Source organism: Dipodomys spectabilis, unplaced genomic scaffold (genome assembly GCF_019054845.1).
Source record: "Dipodomys spectabilis isolate Male_0828 unplaced genomic scaffold, ASM1905484v1 ptg000365l, whole genome shotgun sequence".
Classification (NCBI taxonomy): Eukaryota; Metazoa; Chordata; class Mammalia; order Rodentia; family Heteromyidae; genus Dipodomys; species Dipodomys spectabilis.
In genome coordinates, this window is record NW_024871042.1 from 6,334,228 (window position 1) to 6,361,799 (window position 27,572).

The 27,572-nt window shown below is 37.9% G+C and overlaps 1 protein-coding gene across 1 annotated transcript in view; it reads left to right on the plus strand.

Annotated features, from left to right (window-relative positions):
* Positions 1–2,508: 2,508 nt before the first annotated feature.
* Kiz (kizuna centrosomal protein) overlaps positions 2,509–27,572 on the plus strand; it is a 90,042-nt gene continuing 64,978 nt past the window's right edge. The window contains exons 1-4 of the mRNA XM_042666511.1: positions 2,509–2,690; positions 10,181–10,243; positions 12,801–12,963; positions 23,806–23,898. Coding sequence (XP_042522445.1) covers positions 2,590–2,690; positions 10,181–10,243; positions 12,801–12,963; positions 23,806–23,898 — 420 coding nt within the window. The 5' untranslated portion in view covers positions 2,509–2,589. The remainder of the gene's footprint in view (positions 2,691–10,180; positions 10,244–12,800; positions 12,964–23,805; positions 23,899–27,572) is intronic.

Below are 27,572 nucleotides of genomic sequence, written 5' to 3' on the forward strand. Positions count from 1 at the left end.
GCTAAGGCAGTATCCTTTTATTCTATTTCTCTACTGTTGCCCTATTATTCTACATTGTGGCTATTATTTAGCTTTCATAAAATTCAGCTACTTTAGAAAAAATATTAATTTTTGGCTTATATAATTTGAAGTAAAATGAGGAAAATTTTGTTATTATTATTAGAGCTGAGGATTGAAAGCAGGGCCACTTGTATAATTTTTTTTTATTTACTAGAATTTTCACCTACTTCTTGGTGTCTTAAATTATCTATTACAAGTTTTGTTTAGCAAAATACACTTAGTAAGCTTATGCTTGCCTATATTAATCAGACTTTACCAGAATATAATAGTGAATATGCTAGGGAGATTTATTTGGGGAAAATGGCTCATGAGAGTGTGGGTATCAATCTTTTCTCCTAAGTCTTTGAATCAATGATGCCCATGGCTTTCAGAGATGCTACAGTTTGGGTATGATTGCTATGTGCCTCCTGAAAGTTTATGTCTTGGAAGCTTGCACTTCAGTGTGGCAGTGTTGAAGTGACGGGACTCATTAAAATTTGAGACATGGTGCAATGTAATTGCACCATTACATGTGCTCTCCTTGGATGAGATTAACATAGGTTTAGTGTGGGTCTGTGATTTATTCCTTGAACAAATACAAGTATAAGCCTGACCCCTGATTCTCTCTCTGGCTTCCTGTCTCACTATATGATCCCTCTCACAGGCCCTAACTATTCTAAGACCATCTATCATAAAGCCCTTTTCAGAGGCTAAACCAGTAGTGATACTTGATCGTGAAGTTTTAGTCTCCAAAACTGTCAGCCAACAAATGTCACTTATTTATAAGGTACCCTTCATGATGCAAGATTGAACCTGAGGTGGGAATTTAGTGGGGGTGGACTAGGAAAGGAGTCTGAAAACTAAATTACACCCTGAATTTCCGGCTCATGTTAAGGTATATTGGTCAAAGAAGAGGAGACAATCTATCTTACTTACAGCTTGATATCTTGGTTTACAACTTTTGCAGGTGATATGATATGAGGTACTCATACCTTAGACATGGTGTGAAAGAAAGGCCAAGTCATTCATAATTTTATATAATATAAAATGTAATTTTATATTATATAGAGTGATTTTTTTATACTGTTAATTACATAGTGTTGCTTTTTTTATTGGTCAATTTATTAGCTCAAGTCACACTTTGCACCTTAGTAAAAATGCCCAAGGACAGAAACCAAAAGAAGTGAAGAATAAAGCCAGTAGTTCATGTATCCTAGCTATTCATGATTGTGGTTCAAAGCTATTCCAGGTCAAAAGTCCATGAGACTTATCTTCGATTAACCAGCAAAAAAGCTGAAGGTGGAAGTGTGGCTCAAGTGGACAATAGCTAGTCTTGAGTATAAAAAAAGGTTCAGGGACAGTGCCCAGGCTCTGAGCTTAAGACCCAGTATGAGCACACACTCACATGCACGTATGCACAAATAAGAATAACCAACTAAAGAAACTTTTTTCCACTGCCCTGTGGGTATATTTTTACCACTTTGATGATGACAATAATTAAACAACAATAACTCATGTTTATTGTGTGCTAGGTTTTTTTTATATATATAAACTAGCAATATGTGTCAACTAATCCAATGCCAAATTAATCCTGCTTTAACCACCTCCCTATTTTACATATCTGGAAATTCAGCAGCTTTTCCCAGAGGGTGAATTGTTCATGTTCCACAGAAAGAGAGTGGAAGAGCAGATTTGGGTCAAGGTAATCTGGCTCTAGAGGCCTATTTTGGAGGATCCTATGGAATCATTGCAGCTAGGTCTGCCTATATAAACATCTGCTTCTCAAGCAAAGTTAAGAACCTTGCCCTCCCCACCACAGAGTGATGGTACTGGAGCATGCATTAAACACACCTTCCAGGTCTGCATGGATTTTGCAGTAGAGTTGCTCCACTGCAGTTGTTTAGAACTTGGGGTTCTTTTCTTTTCTCTTTTTGTTAATTTTCCCTCCTCCTCCCCCTCCCTCCTCCTCCCCTCTCCACTTCCCCCTCTCCCTCCTCCTCCTCCCCCATCCTCTTCCTTCCCGCCCCCCCCATCCTCCTTCTGCAGTGTTCTGTTTTGCTTTTAAATGCTGATACGAAATCAAGCTTACCACGAAGCCTCAAATCCAGAGATGAAAAGAGGGGAGGGGGCAAAAGGGAAAGAAGCGATAGATTGCGTGGTATCAGTTGAATGCAATCTGTGTAGATCCGGAAAGATGGAGACGCAGCAGAAAAAAGGGCACCTAGCTCTCAAGACCACTAGCTCAGCCACTAGCGAGTAGCTGCTCCGCCAGCTGGTAGGCGGTCCGCTCAGCCAGCAAATCTCCGCCCGCCCCTCCCCGGAGACCCACCCACCATAGCATTGCGTCCCGCCCCCCTCGGCACCACGCCCACCACGGCGTCTTAACCCGCCCCTCGGCGGCGCCCCGCCCATCACGGCATCTTGTCCCGCCCCTTGGCGGCGCTCCTCCTCTTAGCCGAGACTGGGCGCTGTGTTTACCCGCGGTGCATGGTGGGGCCGTCTCCTTAGGCAACTCTGGCCCACCGGCTTCCCCTAGACTGTGGGGCGGGCATGGTGGGCCGAAGCGGAAACATGCAACCATTTTCCGCGTCCCAGTCGAACGTCGACTACTACCAGAGGGTGGGCCAGCTCCGACACCGGCTGCGGGTCAGGTACGGGGGATGTTTGTGTGAGAGGGGGGCAGGGTGTCGGGCACCGAGGGTGTCCTGGGCGGCCCTGGCTCCTTTTCCTGCCTTCTCCCCTCACTGGGGGTTCACCTGGGCTCCGGGCCCACCAGCGAATCCCGTAACTCCGTAGAGGGCTGGGGGACGGGCGCAAAGTTTACCATGAATGCTCCAGGTATTATAGATGGGCTACAGAAGCTGAGCCCCCGCTTGGGAATGTAGCCATGTCTCTAAATTTGCCCAGAGTGAGAATGGGAGTTCTCCTGCCTGTCACTCTCCATCAAGCTGCGTGCAGTTCTCTAGTCCCGTTTCACACTCTGCCCTCCTTCCTGTCTCTTCAAATTGTCATCTCACCTTGACAAGCCGCAGTTGGTGACAGGTCCTGGAACGCAGGCTGAAGACAGATAGTGTGTGTTTGTGGAACATAGGCCCTATTAAAACGCAGGAGACTTTTCAAAAAAGAAAGAGAAAGAAAAAAGGAAAAAAATCTAGGACTGGTTTAGATTTCCCAGAAAGGGGATGAAAATTTCAGTAAGAGGGTTGGCTTGCCTTTGATTAAGACATAAAAGATGGGAACAACTAAAAACAGCTATAGATCTAAGAGTGCACAAATAAAGAAAATTATAAAGCAATTCTATAAATAACGCAGGTAAAAGCTAAGTTGTTGGAACTCTTATTTAGTTGCTAAATTAACTGGAGTTAGCAATCTCATTAGTTGACAAGAAAGGAAAGAGATTTTTGGATCTCTTGATAAACGAAACATTTAATGAATGTTAAAAGTAACAGAATCATTCTAGTGACTATTCTAAAATGATAACAGTATAGTAATTATTTGTAAAGGGAGAAATGATTTTTAAAAGGGATTACACTAATCTTGTGCAAGAAAAATTACAAAGCATCAATATTTTATGTTCTTTTTTTTTGGGGGGGGGGGTTCTGGTCATGGGGTCTAAACTCTGGGCCGGGGCACTATATCCCTCAGCTCTTCAGCTCAAGGCTAGCGCTCTACCACTTGAGCCACAGCACCACTTCCGGCTTTTTTTTTCTGCTTATGTGGTGCTGAGGAATCGAACTCAGGGTCTCATGCATGCAAGGCAAGCACTCTACCACTGAGCCACCTTCCCAGCCCCTTTTATGTTCTTTTCTACATCCTATTTTCTTTCTGATACACTATCTTTTACTTGTTTTGATGGCCACCTTAAAATCTCTGCAGAGCCTTCCCTGTTCTACCCCACTCCCCCCACTTCACCACTTTTAAACTTTTCTTTTATATATATAATTTTATTTTATTGTAAAGATTCTGTACACAGAGGTTACAGTTACATGAGTAAGGTAATGAGTACATTTCTTGTCAAATATTGTTACCCCAGTGTTGGGACTTGAACTCAGGGCCTGGGCACCATTTCTTAGCTTTTTTGCTCAAGGATGGTGCTCATCCCTTGACCCAAAAGCTGGCTTTTTTATGTTTAATTGGAGACAAGACTTTGTGGATTTGTTTGTCAAGGCTGGCTTTGAACCTTGATCCTTAGATTCAGCTTCTTGAATATCTAGGATTATAGACATGAGCCACCAGAATCTAGTTCCCATTACCTAACTTTTGTGCCCTCCCCATTCTTACAACATTTTCATGAGGGCTTAAGTATCTTATTCTTTGCCTAGACTGAGATTTCTAGAAGGAATCATATCTATCTCACTTCTGGTGGAGGAGGTGCTTTATAAATCTTCGCTGAATTTGTGGAAGAAATCCCAAAGTCAACTAGCTAGTATCTAAGAATTTTATTTATTTATTTTTCTGCCAGTCCTGGGGCCTGAACTCAAAATCTTGGCCTTATCCCTTAGCTCTTTCGCTCAGGGCTCATGTTCTACCACTTCTAGCTTTTGGGAAGTTCATTGCAGGTAAGAGTCTCATGGACTTTCCTGCCCAGGCTGGCTTTGAACTGTGATCCTCAGATCTTAACCTCCAAAGAAGTTAGGATTACAGCTATGAGCTACCAGCACCTGGCAGGAATGGTTTACACATTCATGTAATGTCACTAAATAATGATCACTTTATAGTGAACTTAGGAAAGTGAATCCCATGATATCCAGGAAGATATTGTGCCCATACACTTGATAATTAAAAAGCAAGATTTCTGAGCCAGGTGTGGCACTGAACACATGTAATGTCAGTGCCTGGGATGCTGGAAGGATCATGAATTCAAACTAGCCTGAGCTACATAGTAAGATCATCTCAGCAGAAATAATTTTTTAAAAATGTATTGGGAACAAATGATGCAACATCAACAAAAGAGTATTTGTTTCAGTATAATTACACATGCTCTTGGCTTAGTGTCTGTTCTACTTAAAGAGTGGCTGAGGTTTTCTCCATTTTTAGTTATTTGTATCTCTTATTTGAAAATCTAATCTTAAAATGTACTGGCTTAAATGGCATTCTTTTTGAGTTAGTTGTGAGTTATTTTTGTCTCCTACGCTAGAAACACCTGGTTGTTTATAGTCCTTATGGTTCAATAACTGTAATGATTACCTACTTCATGTTTCACACTTACTGCTTTAAATTATTAAGCAAGGCGAGGCTATTAAAATTACTTAAGAAATTTGAGTCAGATTTTATGGGCTATTCATGGTTATGCATTTGGAGCTGTTTAAAAAAATTAAGTCAGTACAAATCTGTTGCTGTGTCAATTCATTTTTTATTTTAAGAATTCATAACTAATGCACATTACATATAAGATAGAGGTAAATAACTTTAAGTATAGACACAGCTGTAGTAAGAACATGAACCAATCCGTGATTGACTGTGGAACCTTGATGAGGTCGTTAGGCCTTTATTGAATGTTTGTTCTTTCCCAGAAATGAGAAAGAAGACCCCACAGAGTAACCCTACACTGTTTTTTATCTTCATTAGATTAAAAAATTTTTTTAATTGAAATTGGTAATTGTGGGAAGCATAATGATTATCATTTTGTCCTATTTGAGTGTCTGGATGTATTTGTTTTGTTTTGTTAAAAAAAAAAAAAATCCCAGTGAACACAGGGACCGATGTCCCCTAAAATTCCATAGTCATTTCAAAGTTTGAAATCTGGGTAGTCTTGATGCCTTACTAGCCTAGAAACTTTTAGGGAATGATAAATTAAAAGAGTAACAATAACAGTAACAACAAAAACTATTCTTTCTCATCCGTTTTTTTTAGGTAGTCATTGAAATGTTAGCTGATCTACTAACTGGGTCTTTCCCTTGTGACTGTGATAGTTTTGAACTCAAGTCATCTTAGCTGTGTATTACACATAGATATGTTAGTCCAGATTTTTTTAAAAATGTGTTTTCAGTGTTTTTCTCTGCCTTATGGTGAAAATCACTAATTGAATCTGAAAGAGACTGAGGAAGTAACTTGTTACAGTGTGTGGAGTGCCCACAAGTATGGTAGAAGCATGTAAGTGACTCTTAGAATTTTTTTATATGAAAACATGCTTTAAAAGTTCCATTAACCACTCCCAGTTTCTTCAGTGCCAACATTGATTTAGGGTCATAAACCATACCAAACTCCAGAAATTGACATTGAGTAAAGCTGAGGAAGACGGAAAATTGTGTATTGAGGCAAAGATGGAATAATAAGTGGTTTAAAAGTAGGAAACTCAGTGTATAAGAACCACTCAGCCCTGCAAAACTTTGAAGAATCCATATGAAGGTGCAGCTGACTGAAACATAGACTATAAAAGGCTCTTAGAACGGAGGTTTTTTTTTAAGATTCTGAAATGGAGATTTAACACGTAGGAATTAGAAGGTAATCCTGCCTAATAAGCCTTCCACCACTTTTTTTTTTTTTTTTTGCCGGCCATGAGGCCTGAACTCTGGGCCTGGGCGCTGTCCCTCTGCTCTTCAGCTCAAGGCTAGCGCTCTACCACTGGAGCCACAGCACCACTTCCGGCTTTTTCTGTTTATGTGGTGCTGATCTACCACTGGAGCCACAGCACCACTTCCGGCTTTTTCTGTTTATGTGGTGCTGAGGAATCAAACCCAGGGCCTCATGCTTGCAAGGCATGCACTCTACCCCTGAGCTACCTTCCCAGCCCCCCTCCACTTTTTTTTATTGAAGTAAATGTCTATTTTCGAAGCCTTTCATCTAAAACAGGTATGAAGAACCTAGCATTCAGAGGTATTGCAGCATGGATAAAGGGGTTAGAAAAGGGGCTAGAAATGAAGAGTTTACAAGATTAGCACATTTTGTGTGAAATATAGAGCCAATAGGTTGTAGGGTTGTTTTTTTAAAAATTTATTTATGTAAGTGTTCTGATAGAGGAAGTATGACCAGCAGGTGTCTGCATCCACGAAAGAGAGAACAAAGTGAACAAAGTCCTTTTGCATTCATTCTTAGAACTTATTTGGGAAATGATGGCTTTCCAAAGAGCCCAGGGTGGGTTTTTTTTCACTGTATTATAGATTAATTTTGAAAATAACTCTAAAATAAATTCAAGCTTACTTAAAAGTTGCAGATGTGGAACAAAGACCTCTAATACTCATCTCACATAGCTTAACTACTAACATTTTAACCTTAACTACTAACATTTTACTACATTTTTATTTTCTCTGTCTACTTACCTAAAATAATTAGTTTTAATCTGAGCCATTTGAGAACTGCAGATATGATAGTTCATCACTCCTAAAATCCCCAGTGCATATTTCTAAGAATAAAGAAAACTTTTGTATTTAATCACTGTACAACCTTCCTAATGAGTATTCAATCTTGATATGCCAATTCACAGAGTACCACCTCCATCAAATTTCACAAACTTTCCTAACCATGTTAATTTTTTATTTTTATCTCCTTTAGGTACCTGGTTTGCTTTTGGTTTGTAATTACGGCTTCCTTTTTCCCCCAGTCTAGAACAATTCTTTTTTGTTTTGTTTTGTTTTGTTTTGGGTGCTGTCCCTCAGCTCTTCAGCTCAAGGCTAGCACTCTACCACTTGAGCCACAGCGCCACTTCCAGCTTTTTTCTTTTTGCTTATGTGGTGCTGAGAAATCGAACCCAGGGCCTCATGCATTCAAGGCAAGTGCTCTACCACTGAGCCACCTTCCCAGCCCTAGAACAATTCTTGAAGCGTCCATATTTCACTTTCTGGACAACTTCTTAAAGTGTAACATTTACTCTAAAGGGTAGCCTTCACTCTGGGTCCATCTGCTGGTTCTTCATTACCAAATCTAGTTACTCATTTTTGTTGGATTACTACAGTACAGGGTTATAGGTGTGTATTTAAAGGTATTTTTGTTCTTTAATTTTTAGGATAAGTTGCCTACACTATTCATTATTTATGATCTAAACACATAGTTAATTATAAAACCTCAAAGGTAGCTAGGTGCCAGTGATTCACACCTGTAATCCCAGCTACTCAGGAGGCTGAGACCTGGAAGATCATGGTTCCAAGAGACTTCATCTCCATTTAACCACCAAAACATCATATTGGAGGTTTGGCTCAAGTGGTAGAGCACTCTCTGTGCCCAAGAGAGCTGAACAAAAGCCCTGGGTCCTGAATTAAAGCCCTGGTATTAGTGAACAAGCATACCCCCCACCCCAAAGGTTTTATACTAAAGATTTCAACAGAAGCAATTACACCTTGTTTCTTTCATTTCTGCTCTCTGAGTCAGTCTTTTTTGTTGTTGTTGGTTATGGGGCTTGAACTTTGAGCTTGGTCTCTATCCCTGCGTTCTTCAGCTCAAGCCAAGCACTCTACTGCTTGAGCCACAGCGCCACTTCCGTTTTTCTAGTGATCCTCAGATCTCAGCCTCCTGAGTAGCTAAGATTACAGGCATGAGGCCACTGGCACCTGGCTGAGTCAGTCTTATTAATGCGAACATAATCATCTGTGAAGTAATTGGTTAAAAATACATGTTTTCAGCTGGATGCCAATGGTTCATGCCTTTAATCCTTGCTACTTAAGAGGCTGAGATCTTAGGGTCACAGTTTGAAGTTAGCCCAGGCAGACAAGTCCATGAGACTTTTATCTCCAATTTAACCACCAAAAAAACTGAAAGTAGATCTGTGGCTCAAGTGATAGAGCACTAGCCTTAGCAAAACAATTTAGGGACAGCACTCAGGCTCTGAGTTCAAACCCTATGACTGCCAATTCTTGGTTAATATAGGCATACCCCAATTAGAGACTCAGTTGTATTTCTCAGTGATTCTGTGTTTGGATTTTGTACCCCATTTCCCAGTTAAAATAATCTGGATGAAATGGAGGTTTTAATTGAGTAAGCTAATAAATTTAGTTACTCTGTGGAGTAGCTAGACTAAATTTGAGGATAACTTCAGAAAAGGGGAGGATGTCTGAATGTAAATAGAAACAGAAGTGCTAACAAAAATAACCTGGAGTTATTCTTTTCCTTTGGGAAGTCACCCTGAGATGTCCACAGTGGTCTTTATCTTTGTTTGGCAGTCAGGTATTCTCTCAGATATTATGTGATTTCTCTTGTGTCCTTTAGTTAATGTTTATTTAGCTTAGCAGTTTGATCTCAGGCGAGGTTGGAGTTGAAACTTTGGTGGTGGTTGAATGGGACCTTCTGTGGTTGAATATGGAAAGGACTCATCTTAGGAATGAATGGCTCTCTATTCAGTTTTATTACGGTTTTCTGCCTTGGTTGTTCATTATTTTTTAACTCTTGCTCAGGATTTCTCCTCTGCCTTACTGCTAACACCCAAACATCACAGGTCACAGGTTAAGTCTTTTGTGGTAGTAGCTGACAAGTACTTGTGGTGTTACAAAGTTATAAACAAATTCCCCCAACTTCTAAGTGACTTTTAGGAGACATAATCTTCATCAGATTTAAAAGAAGCCAGATTTGATTTTCAGATGCCTCTTTCTAACAGTCATTCAGCAATGTGCAAGCTGACTGGTTGCAAAGAAAGCCACCAGTCCAACGTGTTTAGTTTCAGTACTCAAATACCACTGACTCAGAAAAAAAACTGACTATATTTTATTTTGCAGATTTATTGTTTATTGTCAGTCTTTCCTTTAGAATGTCATCTGCCTAAGGATGGGTCTTTTGCTTGCTCTCTCTGTTAGTCTCCAGTCTTAAAACAACACCTGGCTCATCATCAGGTCCTGTTTTCAGGCCTTTTCTACTGCATTTTTCCAGTTTATTTGTTCATTTGTTTGTTGCTTTTGGTTTTTTTTGAGTAGAGTCTTACTATATATCTCAGGGTGTCCTTAAACATTTGATCCTCTTACCTCAGCTGCCCAAGGGCTGGGATTACAGAAATGTACCACTATGGCTGGCTGACTTGAAGAATCTTTTGTTTTTGTTTTGTAGACATTCCTGGTGATTGAAAACTGTTTTTATATCTTTTGATCACATATAGCATTTTCTGCTTCTCAGAAAGACTAGAGAAAGGTGTGATTTTTTGGAAGTAAATCATGGTCTAAATTCATCAGATTATTACTTACCAATGTAATGATTTATAAAATGTTTTCTTTTTGTATTATAGTGAACAGAAGAGATTAGAACTGCAAAAGAAACTTAATGAATATAATCAGTCTGATTTATGCAGGTAAGGGATGACAGTGGGACAATTTCAGGTCAGTTTGCATATGTTAATCAAAATTCAATCCTTCATGTCATAAATTCTATAGTTGCAATATTTTTTTACTTTTTATTTTTATTTTTATTTATTTATTTTTATTTTTTATTTTGTCGGTCTTGGGGCTTGAACTCTGGGCCTGGGCACTGTCCCTCAGCTCTTCAGCTCAAGGCCAGCGCTCTACCACTTGAGCTACAGCGCCACTTCCGGTTTTCTGGTGGTTTATTGGAGATAGGAGTCTCACGGTCTCTCCTGCCCGGGCTGGCTTTGAACCGCGATCCTCAGATCTCAGCCTCCTGAGTAGCTAGGATTGCAGGCATGAGCCACCAGCACCCGGCAATATTTTTTTACTTTTTAAAAGTTTTGGTGCCAGTCCTGGGATTTGAACTTAGGGCCTGGGAGCTGTCCCTGAGCTTTTGTTCAGGATAGTGTTCTGCCACTTTGAACAACAGCTCTACTTCTAGTTTTCTGGTGATTAACTGGAGATAGAGTTTCATGGACTTTCCTGCCTAGGCTGTTGAACCTTGATCCTCAGATTTCAGCCTCCTGAGTAACTAGGATTATAGGCATGAGCCACTAGCACCCAGCCTTATTTTTATTTTTTTAATTTTTTTTCCAGGGCTGAGGACCAAACCCAGGGCCTTGCGCGCACCAGGCGGGCACCCTTCCTCTGGACTAAACCCCCAACCCCTATTTTTATTTTTTAAATGTTGATTGATTGATTGATAGTACAGAGCATTATACTTCTTAGGCAAGCACTAGAGTGCTTTGAACTATTTCTCCAGCAATTCTCTTATTTCTAGTATGTAATATATATATATATATATGTCTATATAGCCGTATATCTATATATAGTATATATGAACATATACATGTATAAGTATGTATGTATGTGTGTAGCTATATATACATATATATATATATTTTTTTTTTTTTTTTTCCCCCCTTTGTGCTAGTACTGAGACTTGAACTCTGGGCCTTAGTTCTTTCATTCAGTTTTTTCTATTCATGGCTGGTGCTCTACGACTTGAGCTACACTTCCCTTTCTAGCTTTTCATAGTTAATTAAGGAATGAAAGTCTCCTGTCTGGACCTTAGTCTTGGGAGATTTTATCAAAATAATCAGCAAAAAGCTGGGATGGAGGCCTGGTTCAAGGGATAGAGCTCCAGCCAAGCAAACAAGTAAAATAAGTGCAAGGTTCTGAGTTCAAACTTCAGTACAGCCAACAAGTAGTCTGAGGGGTTTTTGTTTGTTCGTTCTGAAAGTAAAAGGACGACATCTAACCATAATCATAACACAGCATTATTACTACAATAAAGAATCCTTTGAGGAAGTGGTGCTGTGGCTCAGGGGTAGAGTGCTCTCCTTGAGCTGAAGAGCTGAGGGACAGCACCCAGGCCCATAGCTCAAGTCCCAAGACCAACAAAAAAAAAGAATTTTTTGAAAATTATGGGCTTAGAATTAGAAGCTAAATTAGGTCTATTGTTTATAATCTTTGCTGATTTGTGTTTTGATATTTATATATCTGTGAATATATTGGTGGTTCTTTATACTTATTTATGTTGATGAAAGAATGTTAAATAATCTATTGGACCAATAATATACATGGCAAATAACAAATACTCTTCTATAGTGTAAATGCTTGCAAAGAAGAAAGTTAGAATTAGCAATATTAGTACCCTGTGAATAGCTATGTAGTATGACTTAAACATTACACTTTGGATACGAGTCTCTAGATGTCTCCTTTCAGTTCAAGTAATGTTATAGTCCATCTTTTATAAGGCATTTTTAATAACTTGTTGTAATGTTAGACAAATACCTTTTACTGTTCCTAAATGAGAACTCTTTGTATTTTATATTTTGAAACTTCTTAGTTTTATGCTGGATGCTAATGGCTCACGCCTATAATCGTAGCTCTCAGGAGGCTGAGATCTGAGGATCGCAGTTCAAAGCCAGCCTGGGCAGGAAGCTCCATGAGACTCTTATCTCCAATTAACCACCAGAAGACCGGAAGTGGCACTGCAGCTCAAGTGGTAGAGTGCTCGCCTTGAGCTGAAGACCTCAGGGAAAGCACCCAGGCCCAGAGTTCAAGCCCCACAACCAATCAAAAAAACCTTCTTAGTTTTATGGATTGTCATTGATTCTGTATCTGTATAAGCAAAATACTTTAAAAAGTACTCATAAGGCTATGCATCTGAACATGGCCACATAGACATTATTCTTGAAATCACATTTATCTTTAAGAAATAAATTCATATAAAATGTAACCATGTGAATGTTACCATGTGATAATGTATACATTTCTCATGACAATTATGCCATAAAGGTAACCAGAATGGTGCCTATCAGCACCATATTAATGTCTTTTTTCTAAAAATGTATATACATTCTATCTCTCAGGCTTCAGTGCTTTGGGTAAAATATTTTAGATTTCATTGGCACATGAACAATTTTGTTAAAATTCTATTTGGGTTTATCAAAGTCTTAACTCCATTGTTAGAAGTTTACTTACTATTTTTTCCCATAGGGTTAATATGAAGTATGTAAAACTAAAGAAATACCTCAAGGAAATATGTGAATCTGAAAAGAAGGCTCATATTCGAAACCAAGAATATTTAAAGCAATTTGAACGTTTCCAAGCTCATGTTGGACGCTTTGCTACAAATACTGAGAAGCTTCAAAAACTTAAGGTGATATCTTGTTTTGTAGTGTTTTTTTTTTTTTTTTTTGTGGGGGGGGGTCTGGTCATGGGGCCTGAACTCTGGGCCTGGTGCTGTCCCTCAGCTCTTCAGCTCAAGGCTAGTGCTCTACCACTTGAGCCACAGAACCACTTCCAGCTTTTTTCTTTTTGCTTATGTGGTGCTGAGGAATCGCACCTAGGGCCTCATTCATGCAAAGCAAGCGCTTTACCACTGAGCCACCTTCCCAGCCCCTTTTAGTGTTTTTTGTTATTATTTGGTTGGTTTATTTTTTAGGTCTGTTTTTAAATTTTATTTTATTGTAAAGGTGATATACAGAGGGGTTATAGTTACATAACAAGGTAATGAGTGTACTTCTTCTTTTCTCCTGCTTTCCCTCCTTTCTCCCTCCCCCCTCCCCACTTTGCCCTGTCCCCCAAGTTGTAAAGTTCATTTCCAACATAGTGTATAATGAGTATCCCTGTTGCCTTGGTTCCCCTTTGGTCTACCATTTCTGTGATTCCTCTTTCCCTCTCCAAATCAGATAAACTTATATACAAAGCAAAGGGTATCTAAATCAGAAACAGTGACCATAGGGAAGTAGGAAAAAACAAAAGACAAAAGAAATAACTGCAAACCGCACAGTAAAAAGAAAAACAGCAGCCATAAAACCTCTTGTTCCATATTGTAGAGATCATTTCGATTAGCATCATTTTATATGGTTGTATGTACATGGCTATTGGGCTATTGTGAACCATAGGCATATACTAATCATTACAAATGAGGAAACCATGGAGCTTATGTTTCTTTGGGTCTGGCTTACTACGTATAGTATAATTTTTTCCAGGTCTTTCCATTTCCTTATGAATAGGGCAATATCAGTCTTTCCAATGGAAGCATGGATTTCCATTGTGTATATGTACCACATTTTCTTGATCCATTCATCTATTGAGTGGCATCTGAGCTGATTCCATATCTTAGCTATGGTAAATAATGCTGCAGTGAACATAGTTGTCTGGTAGCTTTCTTTAGTGTAGCCTTGTTTGTGATCATTTAGGTAAATGCCCAGGAGTGAGATTGCTGGGTTATAGAGGTTGGTTGGGGTTTTTTTGGTTGGTTTTTATTTATTTATTTATTGTGGTTGTGGTGGTGGAACTGCAAAGGGTACTGGTGTTTGCATCCAATGCTCTGTACTTTTTGGACTGACACTCTACTACCTGACCCACACTTCCAGTCTTTTTTTCTGTTTGTTTTAGAAATGGAATTTAGTGAACTTTGCTACCTGGGTTGGCCTTAGACTATGATCTCAGCCTTTACTGTAGCTAGAACTATAGCCATGAGCCACCATTACCTGGCTTTTGTAGTGTGCTTTTTAAAAATCTTTTTTTCAGATCAGTGCTAGTCACTAATGGTCAGTTGTTTGTATATATGATTAAATATTTGCTTTCTCTGTAGGTGCTATGTGGCCAATTTTGTTCCAAGGACTTTTAAAATATTCCTACTATAGTTGGAGAGTAAATGGGATATTTATAATACAAGGAACAAGTACAGGGTTGGATTCATGATATTCATTGGCAAAATGACTAAATTTGAGCAAATTAAGATTGTCTCTTGCAACTGTTCTCTCTTTAAAGAATCCTTTTATTCTCTCTTTGAAGAACCCTTTTATTGAGGATTGGGCTCCTCTTTTCTGGTCAAGGAGTACATTGGCAGAGGGACTAAAGGCTAGGGATGGCTCTGGAAGTTAGCCTGGGCTCTGTGATGCCGAGTGTATTGCTTTTTGAACCTTCTCTGATACTGGCATCTTAATCCATTTCAGTGCCTGGCTACATGCTGTTCCACAAATTCTGCAAAGCCTGGTGGGCCAGGAGCTAGTCCTGCTTTCTTACCATTTGCACACTCAGATATTGTTACCCCAGTTTACTCAACACTACACTGGTTATAGTAGCAGATGGCTTCAGTATTTTCTTTTTGCCTCTCTCTCTTGCCTTCCCTTTTCGCTCTAGCAGTTTTTCCCTAGCCTAATTTTATTGAACAATTTCAAATACAGAGAAAAGTTAAAAGAATTATTATAGCAAATGCATGTATCTTCTATTTAGATGCGATAGTTACAAATATTTTGGTGTGTTTGCTTTGTGCATGTGTTATTTTTGTTTTCCTGAGTCAGTGAGTCTGGTATATATTATACTTGGGAGCATTTGAACAAGAGTAATGCCATTATCACACCTAAGAAAATTAACAAATCCATAGTATCATTTAGTATCAAGCCCATATTCAAATTTGCCCAGTTCTCTTAAAAGTATCTTGTATTTCTGAACCATGAGCCCACAAGGGTTCACATATTACTTATTTTGTGTTATTGGTTACTTTAACTTTTTAGGCCTCTAACCATTTGGTTTTCTAAGACTAATATATGGGTTTATTGTTGTTGTTTTTGTTTTTGTGGTCCTGGGAATTGGACTTGGGGCCTTCTGCATGCTTAGACAAACACTCTTCCACTGAGCATGTGTACATCTCCAGCCTTGACATTGTGTATTTAGAAGAAGACAGGCCAGTTGACATCCTGAATTTGACCATTTACTAGCATACTATTTCCTGTTACAGTATTCTCCTCTGTTTTGTGTAAATTAGGATTGCAGTTGAAACTAGCACTGTTCAATAGAACATTCTATAGTGATGAAAATGTTGTGTCTATGCTGATATCTAATGTAGTAGCTACTAGCCATACATGGCTCTGAAGCTCTTAACTGTGATACTAAGTACTGTATTTTCACATTTAATTTGTCTGTTAATGTAAATAATATCGCAAGCACATCCCGTAAGTCCCATGACATCCAATCAATGAGTTCCCTGGTGTCAGAAGGTCCCAGTGAGGTGGACTTTGATCCATTGCTTAAGATGGTAATCTCTAGATGTTTCTGTTTTACAGTATCTCCCCACCTCCTTCAAAACTTAGTAAATAATGTATGGAGGTATGGCTTGGTACCAATAGAGTATATGTCCCTTACCAACCTTTTATCTAATAGTTCTGGGACGTGTTGAGGACCCTTGCCTGAGCCAGTTACTATATGAGAGAATGTGAAGGTGATTTTCTGTTTTATCTTCTACTCGCTGACTTTCTGCTTTAACAAAAAGCATTTTCTTCTCCCCCTTCCTACTTTAACTTTTTATTATTTTTATTGTTTTTACTCTTTGAAGATGCTTTTCTTTAGAGGGATATTTCCCATCGGTAATCATGGTCAATATTACAGCTTGATTTTTAGCAAATAATTGGCCCCACTTCTCTGCCTATAACTGACTTCCCAGACTTTATTTTTCCCATTTCAGTTCCCTCCTACAGTACACAATGGATTTTATTATCAGTTACCTGACAGGTGATACTACAGCAGACTGAACATGAACAACTCAGGAGAGTCCAGCGTATCAAGCCAGGCTTCAGAGATAGACTGTGGGTTGGAAGGTCTAGCTCAGTGGTAGAGCATTTGCTTAGTAATAAAATTGAAATATAATGTTCTCTATACTCCCTTCTCACTTATAATAAAATGAGTAATCAGATTTTCAAAAATAGAGAAAAATTCCATTCTCTCTCTTTTTTAGAAGAGAGCTTTTGCCAGGCACCAATGTCTCACACCTGTAATCCTAGCTTCTCAGTAATCTGAGGATTACAATTCAAAGCAGCCTGGTCAGGAAAGTCCATGAGACTCTTATCTCCAATAAACTACTTAAAAAAGCCAGAAGTGGTGTTATGATGCAGTAGTAGAGCACTAGCCTTGAGTAAAAGAGCTCAGGGACAGGGCTGGGAAGGTGGCTCAGTGGTAGAGCACTTGCCTTGCATGCATTAGGCCCTGGGTTCAATTCCTCAGCACCACATAAGCAAAAAGAAAAAAGCCGGAAGTGGCGCTGTGGCTCAAGTGGTAGAGTGCTAGCCTTGAGCTGAAGAGCTGAGGGACAGCGCCCAGGCCCAGAGTTCAGGCCCCACAACCGCCCCTCCTCCCCCCTCCCCCCAAAAAAGAGCTCAGGGACAATGCCCAGGCATGGAGTTCAAGCCCTACAACCAATGGAAAGAAAAAAGAGACCTTTGTGAATGTGTGCTCACTAATTTTCTCTTCTTTGCTTTAGTACATAGAAAGATGTTACAGGCTTGACTTACATTTTCTCTGCCTCAAACACAGAATTAATACCTCACCCAGGGTGTTTTAGTTGCCCTCAGTGGGGAGAGGTTTAAAACTAAGCTTTGGGGGGTAAGTGTACTGCAGCCACAGCAAGGTTTGATAGTACATACCAGTTTTGTGTCTTTGAGGTATTCAAATAGAATGCTTTAAGTTCAAAACTAGTTGTCATTATCCACATTGTAAAGAACTTTCCAGAGATTTTATGCAGAAAATCAAAGTGGCAAACAAAGCAAGAAATTTTTGCCTTCCCTAAAATAGACAAAATAACAAAATTTCCTTATGTTTTCATTGCTTATTGCATATTGATTAGTTACAACCAAATATAGGAGGGAGGAATTTTTTTTAAAAAAGGAGACATCTTTTGTAAATATTTTTATGTTGATAGCATTAGTTTTGCACAACAATATGCTTTTAAAAACTCAATGAGCTACTAAAGAAGATCAGTATACTGGACTGTACTTAGTAAAATAATATAATATAATGGAAAACATCATAAACATAGTTCAAAATAATATAGATGTGGTTTCGTTGAATTTTGAACAAGAAATGCTTTTAAAAACAAGTTGGTCCATGTGCCGGTGGCTCATGCCTGTAATCCTAGCTACTTAGGAGGTTGAAATCTGAGGATTGAGGTTCAAAGCCAGCCCGGCAGGAAAGTCCTTGAGACTCTTATTTCCAATAAACCACCAGAAAACTGGAAATGGCGCTGTGGCTCAAGTAGTAGAGTGCTAGCCTTGAGCTGAAGAACTCAGGGACAGCACCCAGGGCTAGAGTTCAAGCCCCATGACCAACAAAAATAAATAAATAAATAAATAACAAGTTGGCTGGCAGCACAGATTGTGTAGCTGTAGTTAAGAAGGATCTAAATTCATGCAGTCACCATGAGTCATGCGGTGCAATAATTTGGAGTCTTAACTCTGAAAGCTTACACAGTAGCCACAAAACCAGCCAGTGATATCTGAAACTGTCAGTGATTTCATTAGTTCAACAGGGTGTGCAGTCAGCAGAGGTTCATAGGGGATTTAATTTTTTTAAATGTCTTCTCATTTCTTCGTACTCCTTTCTTCTGAATGGGGTCTAGTAGTGACCTTAGTTCTGACAAAACCATTGATTCCTCATATTGCTTCCTCACCCAAGTATCAGATCTTTACAATCTAAGGAGAAAGGTGTTCAGAAACTCATTGCCCACACACTCAAAAAAGCCACAGTATTTTCCCCCTTCCTATTCCTGTCTGCCTGCCTCTCCCTATCCCCAGCTTGCTACCTTTTTCTCTCCCATCTCAGTCTCTTCCAACTCTGTGTCTTTCTACTGTTTTTCTACACCTTAATCTCCTTCATATGTACATACTCCTCTCCCTTACACAACCTCACACCTACACACACACACACACACACACATACACACACACACACACACACACACACACACACACAGAGTACTTTAAATCTGCTGAACAATTTGTATTTCTTTGGTAGTATTACATTATGTCTCATACTTGCTTCAGCTAGAAGGTCTTTCTCTCCCTGTCCTGCCTTATATCTCTGTCATAAGTACCTCACTACTTCCATCATGGTTGTACAGTTATTATAATTATGTATCTATCTGTTTTTCCACTATGAGCTTCTTGTGTTATTATTTGTGGATCTGTGTGTTTGATTCAGAATATGGCTCTAAGTAAGCATTGCGATTTCTCCCTTGACTGAAAGTTTTAACTCTGTATTTTGTCTCATTTTCTTATGGACCATGAAAACTTTGTGAGAACAAATGTGGTATTGACTGTACCCTATATTTTTCCAGGAAGAATTTGTGTTTAATATCAGAGGCATTTTAAAGATAATGTCACTATTTAAAGATGTAATTCTCCTGGAAATTTTTCACATTACATTATGTGTGCTGAAAGGGAAGAATTTGAAAGCAAATCGTTTGGGTTCTCATTCAGATTTCAGCTAAGCAGTCTGATTGATATTGTGGGCAGGGCCTGGCCTTCAGAGTTCTGAAGGACAAATACTGTATTTTTTCTTTTTGATTAACATTTATATGTGTTAATTAAATAAGTCTGTCATCTAGAAGGAAATGCATATATTGGAAAAAAAAAAAACAGAAGGAAACAAAACTGTGAATCTTAAGTCTAGTCTCTTAGATCTACCCAAGAACCAGAGTAGACAATGTATACAAATGTCTGTGCCCATTTCTTCAACTATAATATGAGAAAGCAGGGTCAGTTGATTTTAAATATCTTCAGCTATTCCATTAGCCTGTAATTGAAAGACTAAGCTCTGCAGTCCTACAAACTAAAGGAGGAAAAAAAAAAAAAAAGGAAAGAAAGCCTGTAGCAAAAGGAGGTATTGTTAGGTAAACAGTAATGTGACAGAAGGGAAATTGAAGGAATGAGAGTGAGAATATAAAAGGAAGCATCATGGAAAATGGAGATATCCCAGCGACCTGAGCCATCTGTAAGAACCCCATCTCCTCCTCCTACAACCCCAGGTCATTGTTCATAGATTCTAGTGATTCAGCTGAAGTACATTGCTTGTTCATAGTGAAGATGTGAATGGGAAGGTTTTATTATATTGAAGTGTACAACATCAAGCCAGTGTCAAGAAGTCATACAGAAATGGAGAGTGTGAGTTACCAAATGGGCTAACTCCATGCTCTTCAGTTTATTAAAACAGATTTCCCAGATTGAGACAGGGGATGAGAGGATTACCCTTAGAGGGACTCCAGACCAGGCCATACTACTAGGACATGAGTTGTTTGGCTCTTAAAGCAGTAACTCTGGCCAGAAAAAGTCTAGGGCATATGACAGAAAGGCAACAGGGACAGGAATCTGCACTAGAGAGAAGAACGTATGGAACATATGAAAGGGGATTAGGAACCGAAGAGTAAAGCTGTTGGAGCTGATATACCCAAATGAAGACATGTACCTTTGACGTCTACTGAGGATATTTGATGATTTTTAACTAGGAAAGTCTTGGAAAGCTCTATCTCCCCAGTAATTCTGAAACTTAAAAAAAAAATCTTCATAGAATCCTTTGATTTGGTGCAGAGCACAGATGAAAATCCTGTTCTTCTGCATTTAGGAGGTAGATTCGATGGTTATATGTAAAAATGAAGAACAAAGAAGAGATTAAAATATTTTTACTTGGTGATTCTTCCTCCTTAAAGTTAAGAGTTATAAACTGTATTCACTAATTTATCATATCCACTTGGATATCAAAATACATTACACAATATCTTTACATCAATAATTTAGAAAACTAATGCCTGTAATTCAGTAAATTTTTCAAATATGAGAACGAAATCAGACTCAAAGATATTTCTTACTATTTTTTAGAACTCTTATGCCATTATCACCTCCATTTTACTTTAGCAAAATGTATTGAATAAAACTGTTCCCATGAGAAAGTACTGTGTCTTTGGAAGTTATGACACAAAAATAATCTCTATGACTCAAAAAATAATCTCATAGTATATTAAAAACAACTAATCTCATATCTAAAATATACCTTGAACTCTAAAAATTAAATCCCCCAACAACAAATCTTCAAAGAAACAACTGCCCAATAAATAAGTGGGCTAACGACTTAAAGAGAAACTTCTCTGAAGAGGAAAGAAGGATGGCCAATAGACACATGAAGAAATGCTCAACCTCTCTAGCCATAAAAGAAATGCACATCAAAACAACATTGAGATACCACCTCACCCCAGTTAAAATGGCTAAAATCAAGAACTCTAATAACAACAGATGCTGGAGGAGATGTGGACAGAAGGGAACCTTACTGCATTGTTGGTGGGATGTAAACTTATTCAACCACTTTGGAAAGCAGTATGGAGGTTCCTCAAAAGACTCCACATAGAGCTCCCCTATGACCCAGCAATCCCACTTTTGGGCATTTACCAAAATGTTCACAAACAAGACCACACTAAAGTTACCAACACGACTATGTTTATTGCAGCATTATTTACTATAGCTAAGATATGGAACCAGCCCAGATGCCCCTCAGTAGATGAATGGATCAAGAAAATGTGGTATATATACACCATGGAATTCTATGCCTCCATCAGAAAGAATGACATTGCCCCATTTGTTAGGAAATGGAAAGACAGAAAAAATTCTATTAAGTGAAGTAAGCCAGGCCCAAAGAAACATAGGTCCCATGGTTTCTCTTATTTGCAATATCTAGTGTATGTCTGAGTCAAGCAGAAAAGGTCAGGTAAGTTGATGTTAGAAAAATGAACCCTAAGATATGTATTCAAATGTTTTTTTTCTTTCAAGTGATTGTTTCTAACACATTTATAAGAAGATTTCTTTGTTACTTTGTATGTCCCTCCCCCATGGTATAACCTCTGCTTTCACTGTATTTGATGTCGGTATAATTTGTGGAGGGGAAGGGGAAAAACAAATCGTTTAAATAGGAATACAGGTGGACCCATTGCAACAATGAGATGTACAAGTTGTTATGTCGAAAACGAACTTTACAACTTTGGCGTGGTGGAGGATTGGGGGGTGCAGAGGGAGGATGCAAAGGGATGGGAAGGGGAAACTAGGAGGAGGCTATAGTGCATGATAAGAAATATACTCATTAACTTGCCCATGTAATTGTAACCCCTCTGAACAGTATTTTCACAATAAAAAAAACTAATCTGAAAAACATTTATAGTCATAGGAAAAATGAATTTTGGTTTATCTTCTAATTATATATTAAATATATTTATATTTTAACCTATCTCTTATCCCTTGGAATCTATAAAGTATGTGTGTTTAAAATATTTGGGGAAGTGGCGCTATGGCTCAAGTGGCAGAGTGCTAGCCTTGAGCTGAAGAGCTGAGGGACAGCGCCCAGGCCCAGAGTTCAGGCCCCACGACCGGACCCAAAAAACAAAACAAAACAAAGGCTAAAATATTTGGGTTTAAAAATAAAACATTTGTTAAATTCAAGGGATAGGTAAAGACTAGAGAGATCAAACTTTGTTTTTATAATTGCTTTATTCCTTTTTATTTTCTTAGCTTATCATTTTTACTGGCTTTATGAAACCTTGACTAGATATATGTTTAGATCATTACTGGGCTCTATCATGTTAATAGCATTTTTTAGAGATGCTAAAAATGCCCTACCTGTTATAAACTGGAAGTGTATATAATACTTTTTAAATACTGTGAGGAAAACAGTTCAGTTTTAATTATTTTTCTTGTGCATTTTTTAATGTATCTAAACAAAGCTCAGGTCTATTTCACCCACAGATTGAGAATTAAGAATACCACTTTGTAATTTGATTATCTCATAGATGCATTTCTAATTACATGCATAACTGCTTAATTTAGAAAATGTTCTGTTACTCCTCTGTAATAGACCACAATCACTGACTTTTTTTTTTGGTCAGGCTTTGAGTTGCTAATGTACTAACTCAAAGTGCTTTTTCATGATTTGCATTTAAGAAAAAGTCATTTAATGATTGAACCATTTTTATCAATTATAGTGTGGTAATGATGCAGACATTTTTATATAGCTATTAGTACCAGCGCAAACTTCTTATGGTTCTAATGATTATCTTTTATTCCTAGAAAATGGAATTTTTAAAGTTGATCATCTAACAAATATTATAATCAATTGCTATGATTGTTAAGACCATGCTGTTATATAGATAGCATATATATAAAAACTCAATAGGATTGAAATTTTCCCTTTGTGTAGGACAGAACTTTTCAAAGAAAACACTGTCTAATGTTGAATGTCTAATGTTTTACTTTCATAACCAAGTAACTAGATTTTTGTGACAGTTTATTTAAGGTGTCAAGCTGTTATTATTTGTGTATGTACCAAGATTTTATCTGTAAATTGATGAAAGACTAAAAATCCATCAAACTTTCATTTAGAAAAATGCATATTATTTTATAGAATTCAACTTTTCCTTTTTTCTTTCTTTTTTCTCTTTCTCTCTTTTTTCCTCCCTCTTCCTTCCCTTCCTCTCCCTCCCTCTCTCCCTCCCCCTCTCTCTTTTCCTTCCTTCCTTCCTTCCTTCCTTCCTTCCTTCCTTCCTTCCTTTCTCTCTTTCTCTCTCTCTCTCCCTCTCTCCTTCCTTCCTTCCTTCTTTCTTTCTTTTTTCTTTCTTTCTTTCTTCTTTCTTTCTTTCTTTCTTTCTTTCTTTCTTTCTTTCTTTCTTTCTTTCTTTCTTTCTTTCTTTCTTTCCTTCTTTCTTTCTTTCTTTCTTTCTTTCTTATCTTTCTTTCTTTCTTTCTTTCTTTTTTTCTTGTTATGGGGCTTGAACTTAGGGCCTGGGCACTGTCCCTGAGCTCTTCTGCTCAAAGCTAGCACTCTATCACTTTGAGCCACATCTCTACTTCCAGTTTTTTGGGGTAGTTCATTAGAGATAAGAGTCTCATGGATTTTCTTGCCTAGGCTGGCTTCAAACCATGACCCTCAGATCTTAGCCTCCTAAGTAGCTAGGATTACAGGCATGAGCCCTACCAGCAGCTGGCAGAATTGGACTTTCTGTATGCTATTTGTTTTATTTTCTATTTTCTAAGATAAATTAATTTTCTTGTCAAGGGAAGTAGCTATACAATAGAGAATAAATTTTGTTCATTTTATGTTGGTAAATTTTGTTTATTTTATGATGGTAAATTATATATAAGTTCTAGTTGTAATGTCATCCATAAAATCATACTTTGTTCATGTTTAGATTGAATATGAAACACGAATTAAGAATATGCAGTTTCTCTCAAAAGATAGCCTGGAAACAAAAGATGAACTAAAAGATGAAGATAGAGAAAAGGTAATACATTTAAAATGATATTTTCTGCTTACAGATGGTGTCTGAACATTCATATTTTAAGATATTATTATAAAGATCTTTTTGTTGGGCTTGAAATCATTAAAGATTTTTTTTTTTTGCTTAGAATATTACTTTAATGTCTAATTGAATTAAGTTTGCTAGAAAGCAGTCACGTTGAGTTTAAGATTTAGATTTCGGAGAAAATCTCAGTGTTATTAGGAGATAAAATTGTGCTTTTATTTTTTCTTTTATTACAAAATTATGTATAATTATAGTAATAATGTTTTATAACTACTTTTTTTGAGAAATGCTTTAAATAAAAATTAAGCTAAATGTAGCATTTTTTTTGCTTTGTGTATATATTTTTCTGTGTATGGTTTTGTACATTTGAACCTTTTTAAAGAGAAAGTGGAAAGAAAAGATTGCATATCTGAGCAATAGACAAAAAGGCCGGCAAGGAATACTTAAATAAATTCTGCTATGTATCTGCCGTAATGCAGGCTTCTAATCCTTCTGCCTATCTCCATATAAATGATTCTGTTCAAGACCATAGATGTTTTCTTCACTAAAAGCAGTAAAGCTCTTTTAGATGAAATGTCTAAAAACATCTTGTAATAACTTGGAGCATGCTGGCAAGAGTAGTCACTTGTGACTATGTGTGAAACCCCCTCAGCCAGTCGATATTGTAATAAGCAAAAATGGTAGCATCACTCCATTATTCAGAAAAGCCAACAGCGTGCTTGTTCCTTAGGCTGCAGCATTCATTAAGGAAAGCTTACTGGGCTGAAAGCTGGAAACAGATGATAACGGGATATGATTTTCATATTTAATGCTTTCCTTGGAAGAGTATGTGTGCTACAGATTGATAGAAGAATCAACTGCTACTTTACTAAAAGACTTTCAGGTTTGCCCTATAGCTACCGATGGAATCATTCAGCCAAGAAATTAACTTTTTCTCCTTTTACCTGCTTTATATATCTGCTAAGCAGGCTGCCTGGCTGCCAGTAAATGTTATTATGCAGTTAACTGTTTGGTATTTAAGACTCTTATCAGAAAAGAAACAGAGGCCACACTATTTTGTTTTTATAGTAGGAGGAAGGTTTTAGTTTTTCTTTCTTCCGTGCATTAGCGGGCATTAATCTGAGTTTATAGGAAGTTTTAGTTTTCTTTCCTCATAGATTAAAAAGTTAAAAAGCTAGAATTTAGAGCATTCTTTAAATGGTAAGATACAAAACACCAAGCCCCACCAATCCTGACCTATATAAAAAGGCCTTTAATGATAAATGATTTATATGCCATTAGATATAGGCCAAATGTGGTATGATGTGATAGACTTTTAAACCATCCATGCAGTTTTTCTTTTTGACATTTGGTCATAAAATAATTGATGTGTTTTTAATCTGCCAACCAGTTTGTTCTCTCTATACCATTCCTGGTAGACCCATTCTTAGTATGACAGTGTCAATGATACTTAAGTAAAATGGGAGAGTGTTTTTTTTTTTATTTGCACTACCAATTCCTTACCTTATACATAGTTAAGAAATCTTCACTTAATAAAATAGAACTATTTTCTTTATGCCGAAAGGTATCATCTTAAAAGCTTTGCCTATTGACTATAGGTAGAAATCAAGTAGATAACATTGGAGAAACTTACATTTTGCCTTTTCTAATTTTTCATTAATGTTCAATTAAAAGGTAAACAGACTATAGCAAAACCATAACTATGCCAATCATTATTAATATTGTTTTCCAAATAAGTCCTTACCATATGGGTTATCTTATATTTTTGGACAATCACGTTAATTATTCTCTATGCCCAGGATCATTGGTCTCCAGAGATTTTCCTAATGCATAGTGGAGTACCACCAATTGAATATAGTATAGTTATTGAATAATTGTTGTGTTTGAGAAGCCACAGTAGGTCCTCTATGTCACAATTCTTGCCCGCAAGTACTTCTTACAAAATAGCCTTTCTGATGGACAGGATAGTGTGCAATAAGTACCAGTTATAGAGAATAAGCATGAGCTGCATGGAGGAAAATGAGACTGCTTCTTCAGCACTAAGTAACACAAACCTTGGTAGGAAAAAAAAAAAGATGGTGTTCAAGTAGGCATTGAAGGGTAAGTAGGACACAGGTCATAGGAATATATGGACATTGTAGCAGTGGGAGGTATTATGGATAAAGGCTTAGGAACAAGAAAGGCCAGAGGATAGTTGGACAGTCTGTCTGAAATCTAAAGAGCTTATTGAGGATATTGTAACAAATGAACTTGGACAGGTACATCATGAATCTTAGTACTTGGAATGATTGTGAGTGCATGTATCCATGCATGTGTGTGTTAGAGTAGATAAAGGAAGGCCTTGGGAGCAGAGCAGTTCCATCACAAATGCACAGCTGCAGAGAGATGAGTCTGGCAATGCAGCACAGGATAAAACTGGAGAAATAAGGGTCAGAGTAGACAGGAGGAACAATAATGGTTATAATGGCAATTGACTGACAATGGTAAGGGATAATAGCCTACCAATATAAAAGGAGAAAGAGCTGATAGCTGTTCTCTTTGAGCAAGTTATGTGCCCTATTTCAGAAGACAGATTCTGCTTCCTTCTGGGGTTCCTTCCAAGTGGCTTTGATCCATAGTCAACATTTACATTGGTTTTAATATGTTTCAGGTACAGATCTAAACATTTATGTATGTACAGACACTCTCCCTCTCTCTCTCTCTCTCTCTCTCTCTCTCTCTCTCTCTCTCTCTCTCTCTCACACACACACACACACATATACTACAACATTATGTAATTGTGGTGCTTGCCTATAATTCTAACACTTGGAAGCCGAGGCTGAGGCAAGAACACGGTGAGTTGGAAACAAGCCTAGGCTATTATAGCTAGATTCTGTCTCAAACAAAGCATTAAATACCTTGACCCCAGATTACACAACTGGTAAGTTAGTAGTTAGACTCAGATTTCAACAGAATAGACTAGTTTAGAGTCTTCTTAAATTTATTTTGATCTGGAGACTAATAAATAAAAACAATTAGTTGGAAATGTAGTGGAAGAGGCCTTTTCTTGAAGAAATTTAGCTTCACAATAAAATTACCTTTTGGTGAGCATCTGTGACTCACAGCTGTAATCCTATTTACTCAGGGAACTGAGTTCTGAGGATTGTGATTCAAAGCCAGCCTGGGCTGGCTACCCAAAAAAAGCTGGAAGTAGAGCTGTGGCTAAAGTGGAAGAGTGCTAGCCTTGAACAAAGAAACTCAAGGACAGTGCCCAGGGTTCAAGCCTCAGGCCTGAACCAGTGCTCCAGTGCTCTGAGTTCAAGCCTCAGGATTGACAAAAAAGAAAGAGAGTGATGAAGGGAGGAGAAGGAAGGAAGGGGGTAGAAAGAAAGAACCTTTTATATAGCATTGGACCAAGCAAATACCTTCCTTTATTCTTTCCTGTACTGGATATATGTGGCAGATATATGACAAAGACTCACAAGTAAGAAATTTGTATTCATAGATATAAGTGCATGTTTGTGGACTGATGGGGCTAAAAAGTACATGAGTAAGGAGGAAAAATGAGCTGGTGGCCCATGCTTTTAATTCTAGCTACTCAGGAGGCTGAGATATGATTATAGTTCAGAGCTAGTCCAGACAGAAAAGTCTGTAAGACCTTTTATCTTCAGTTA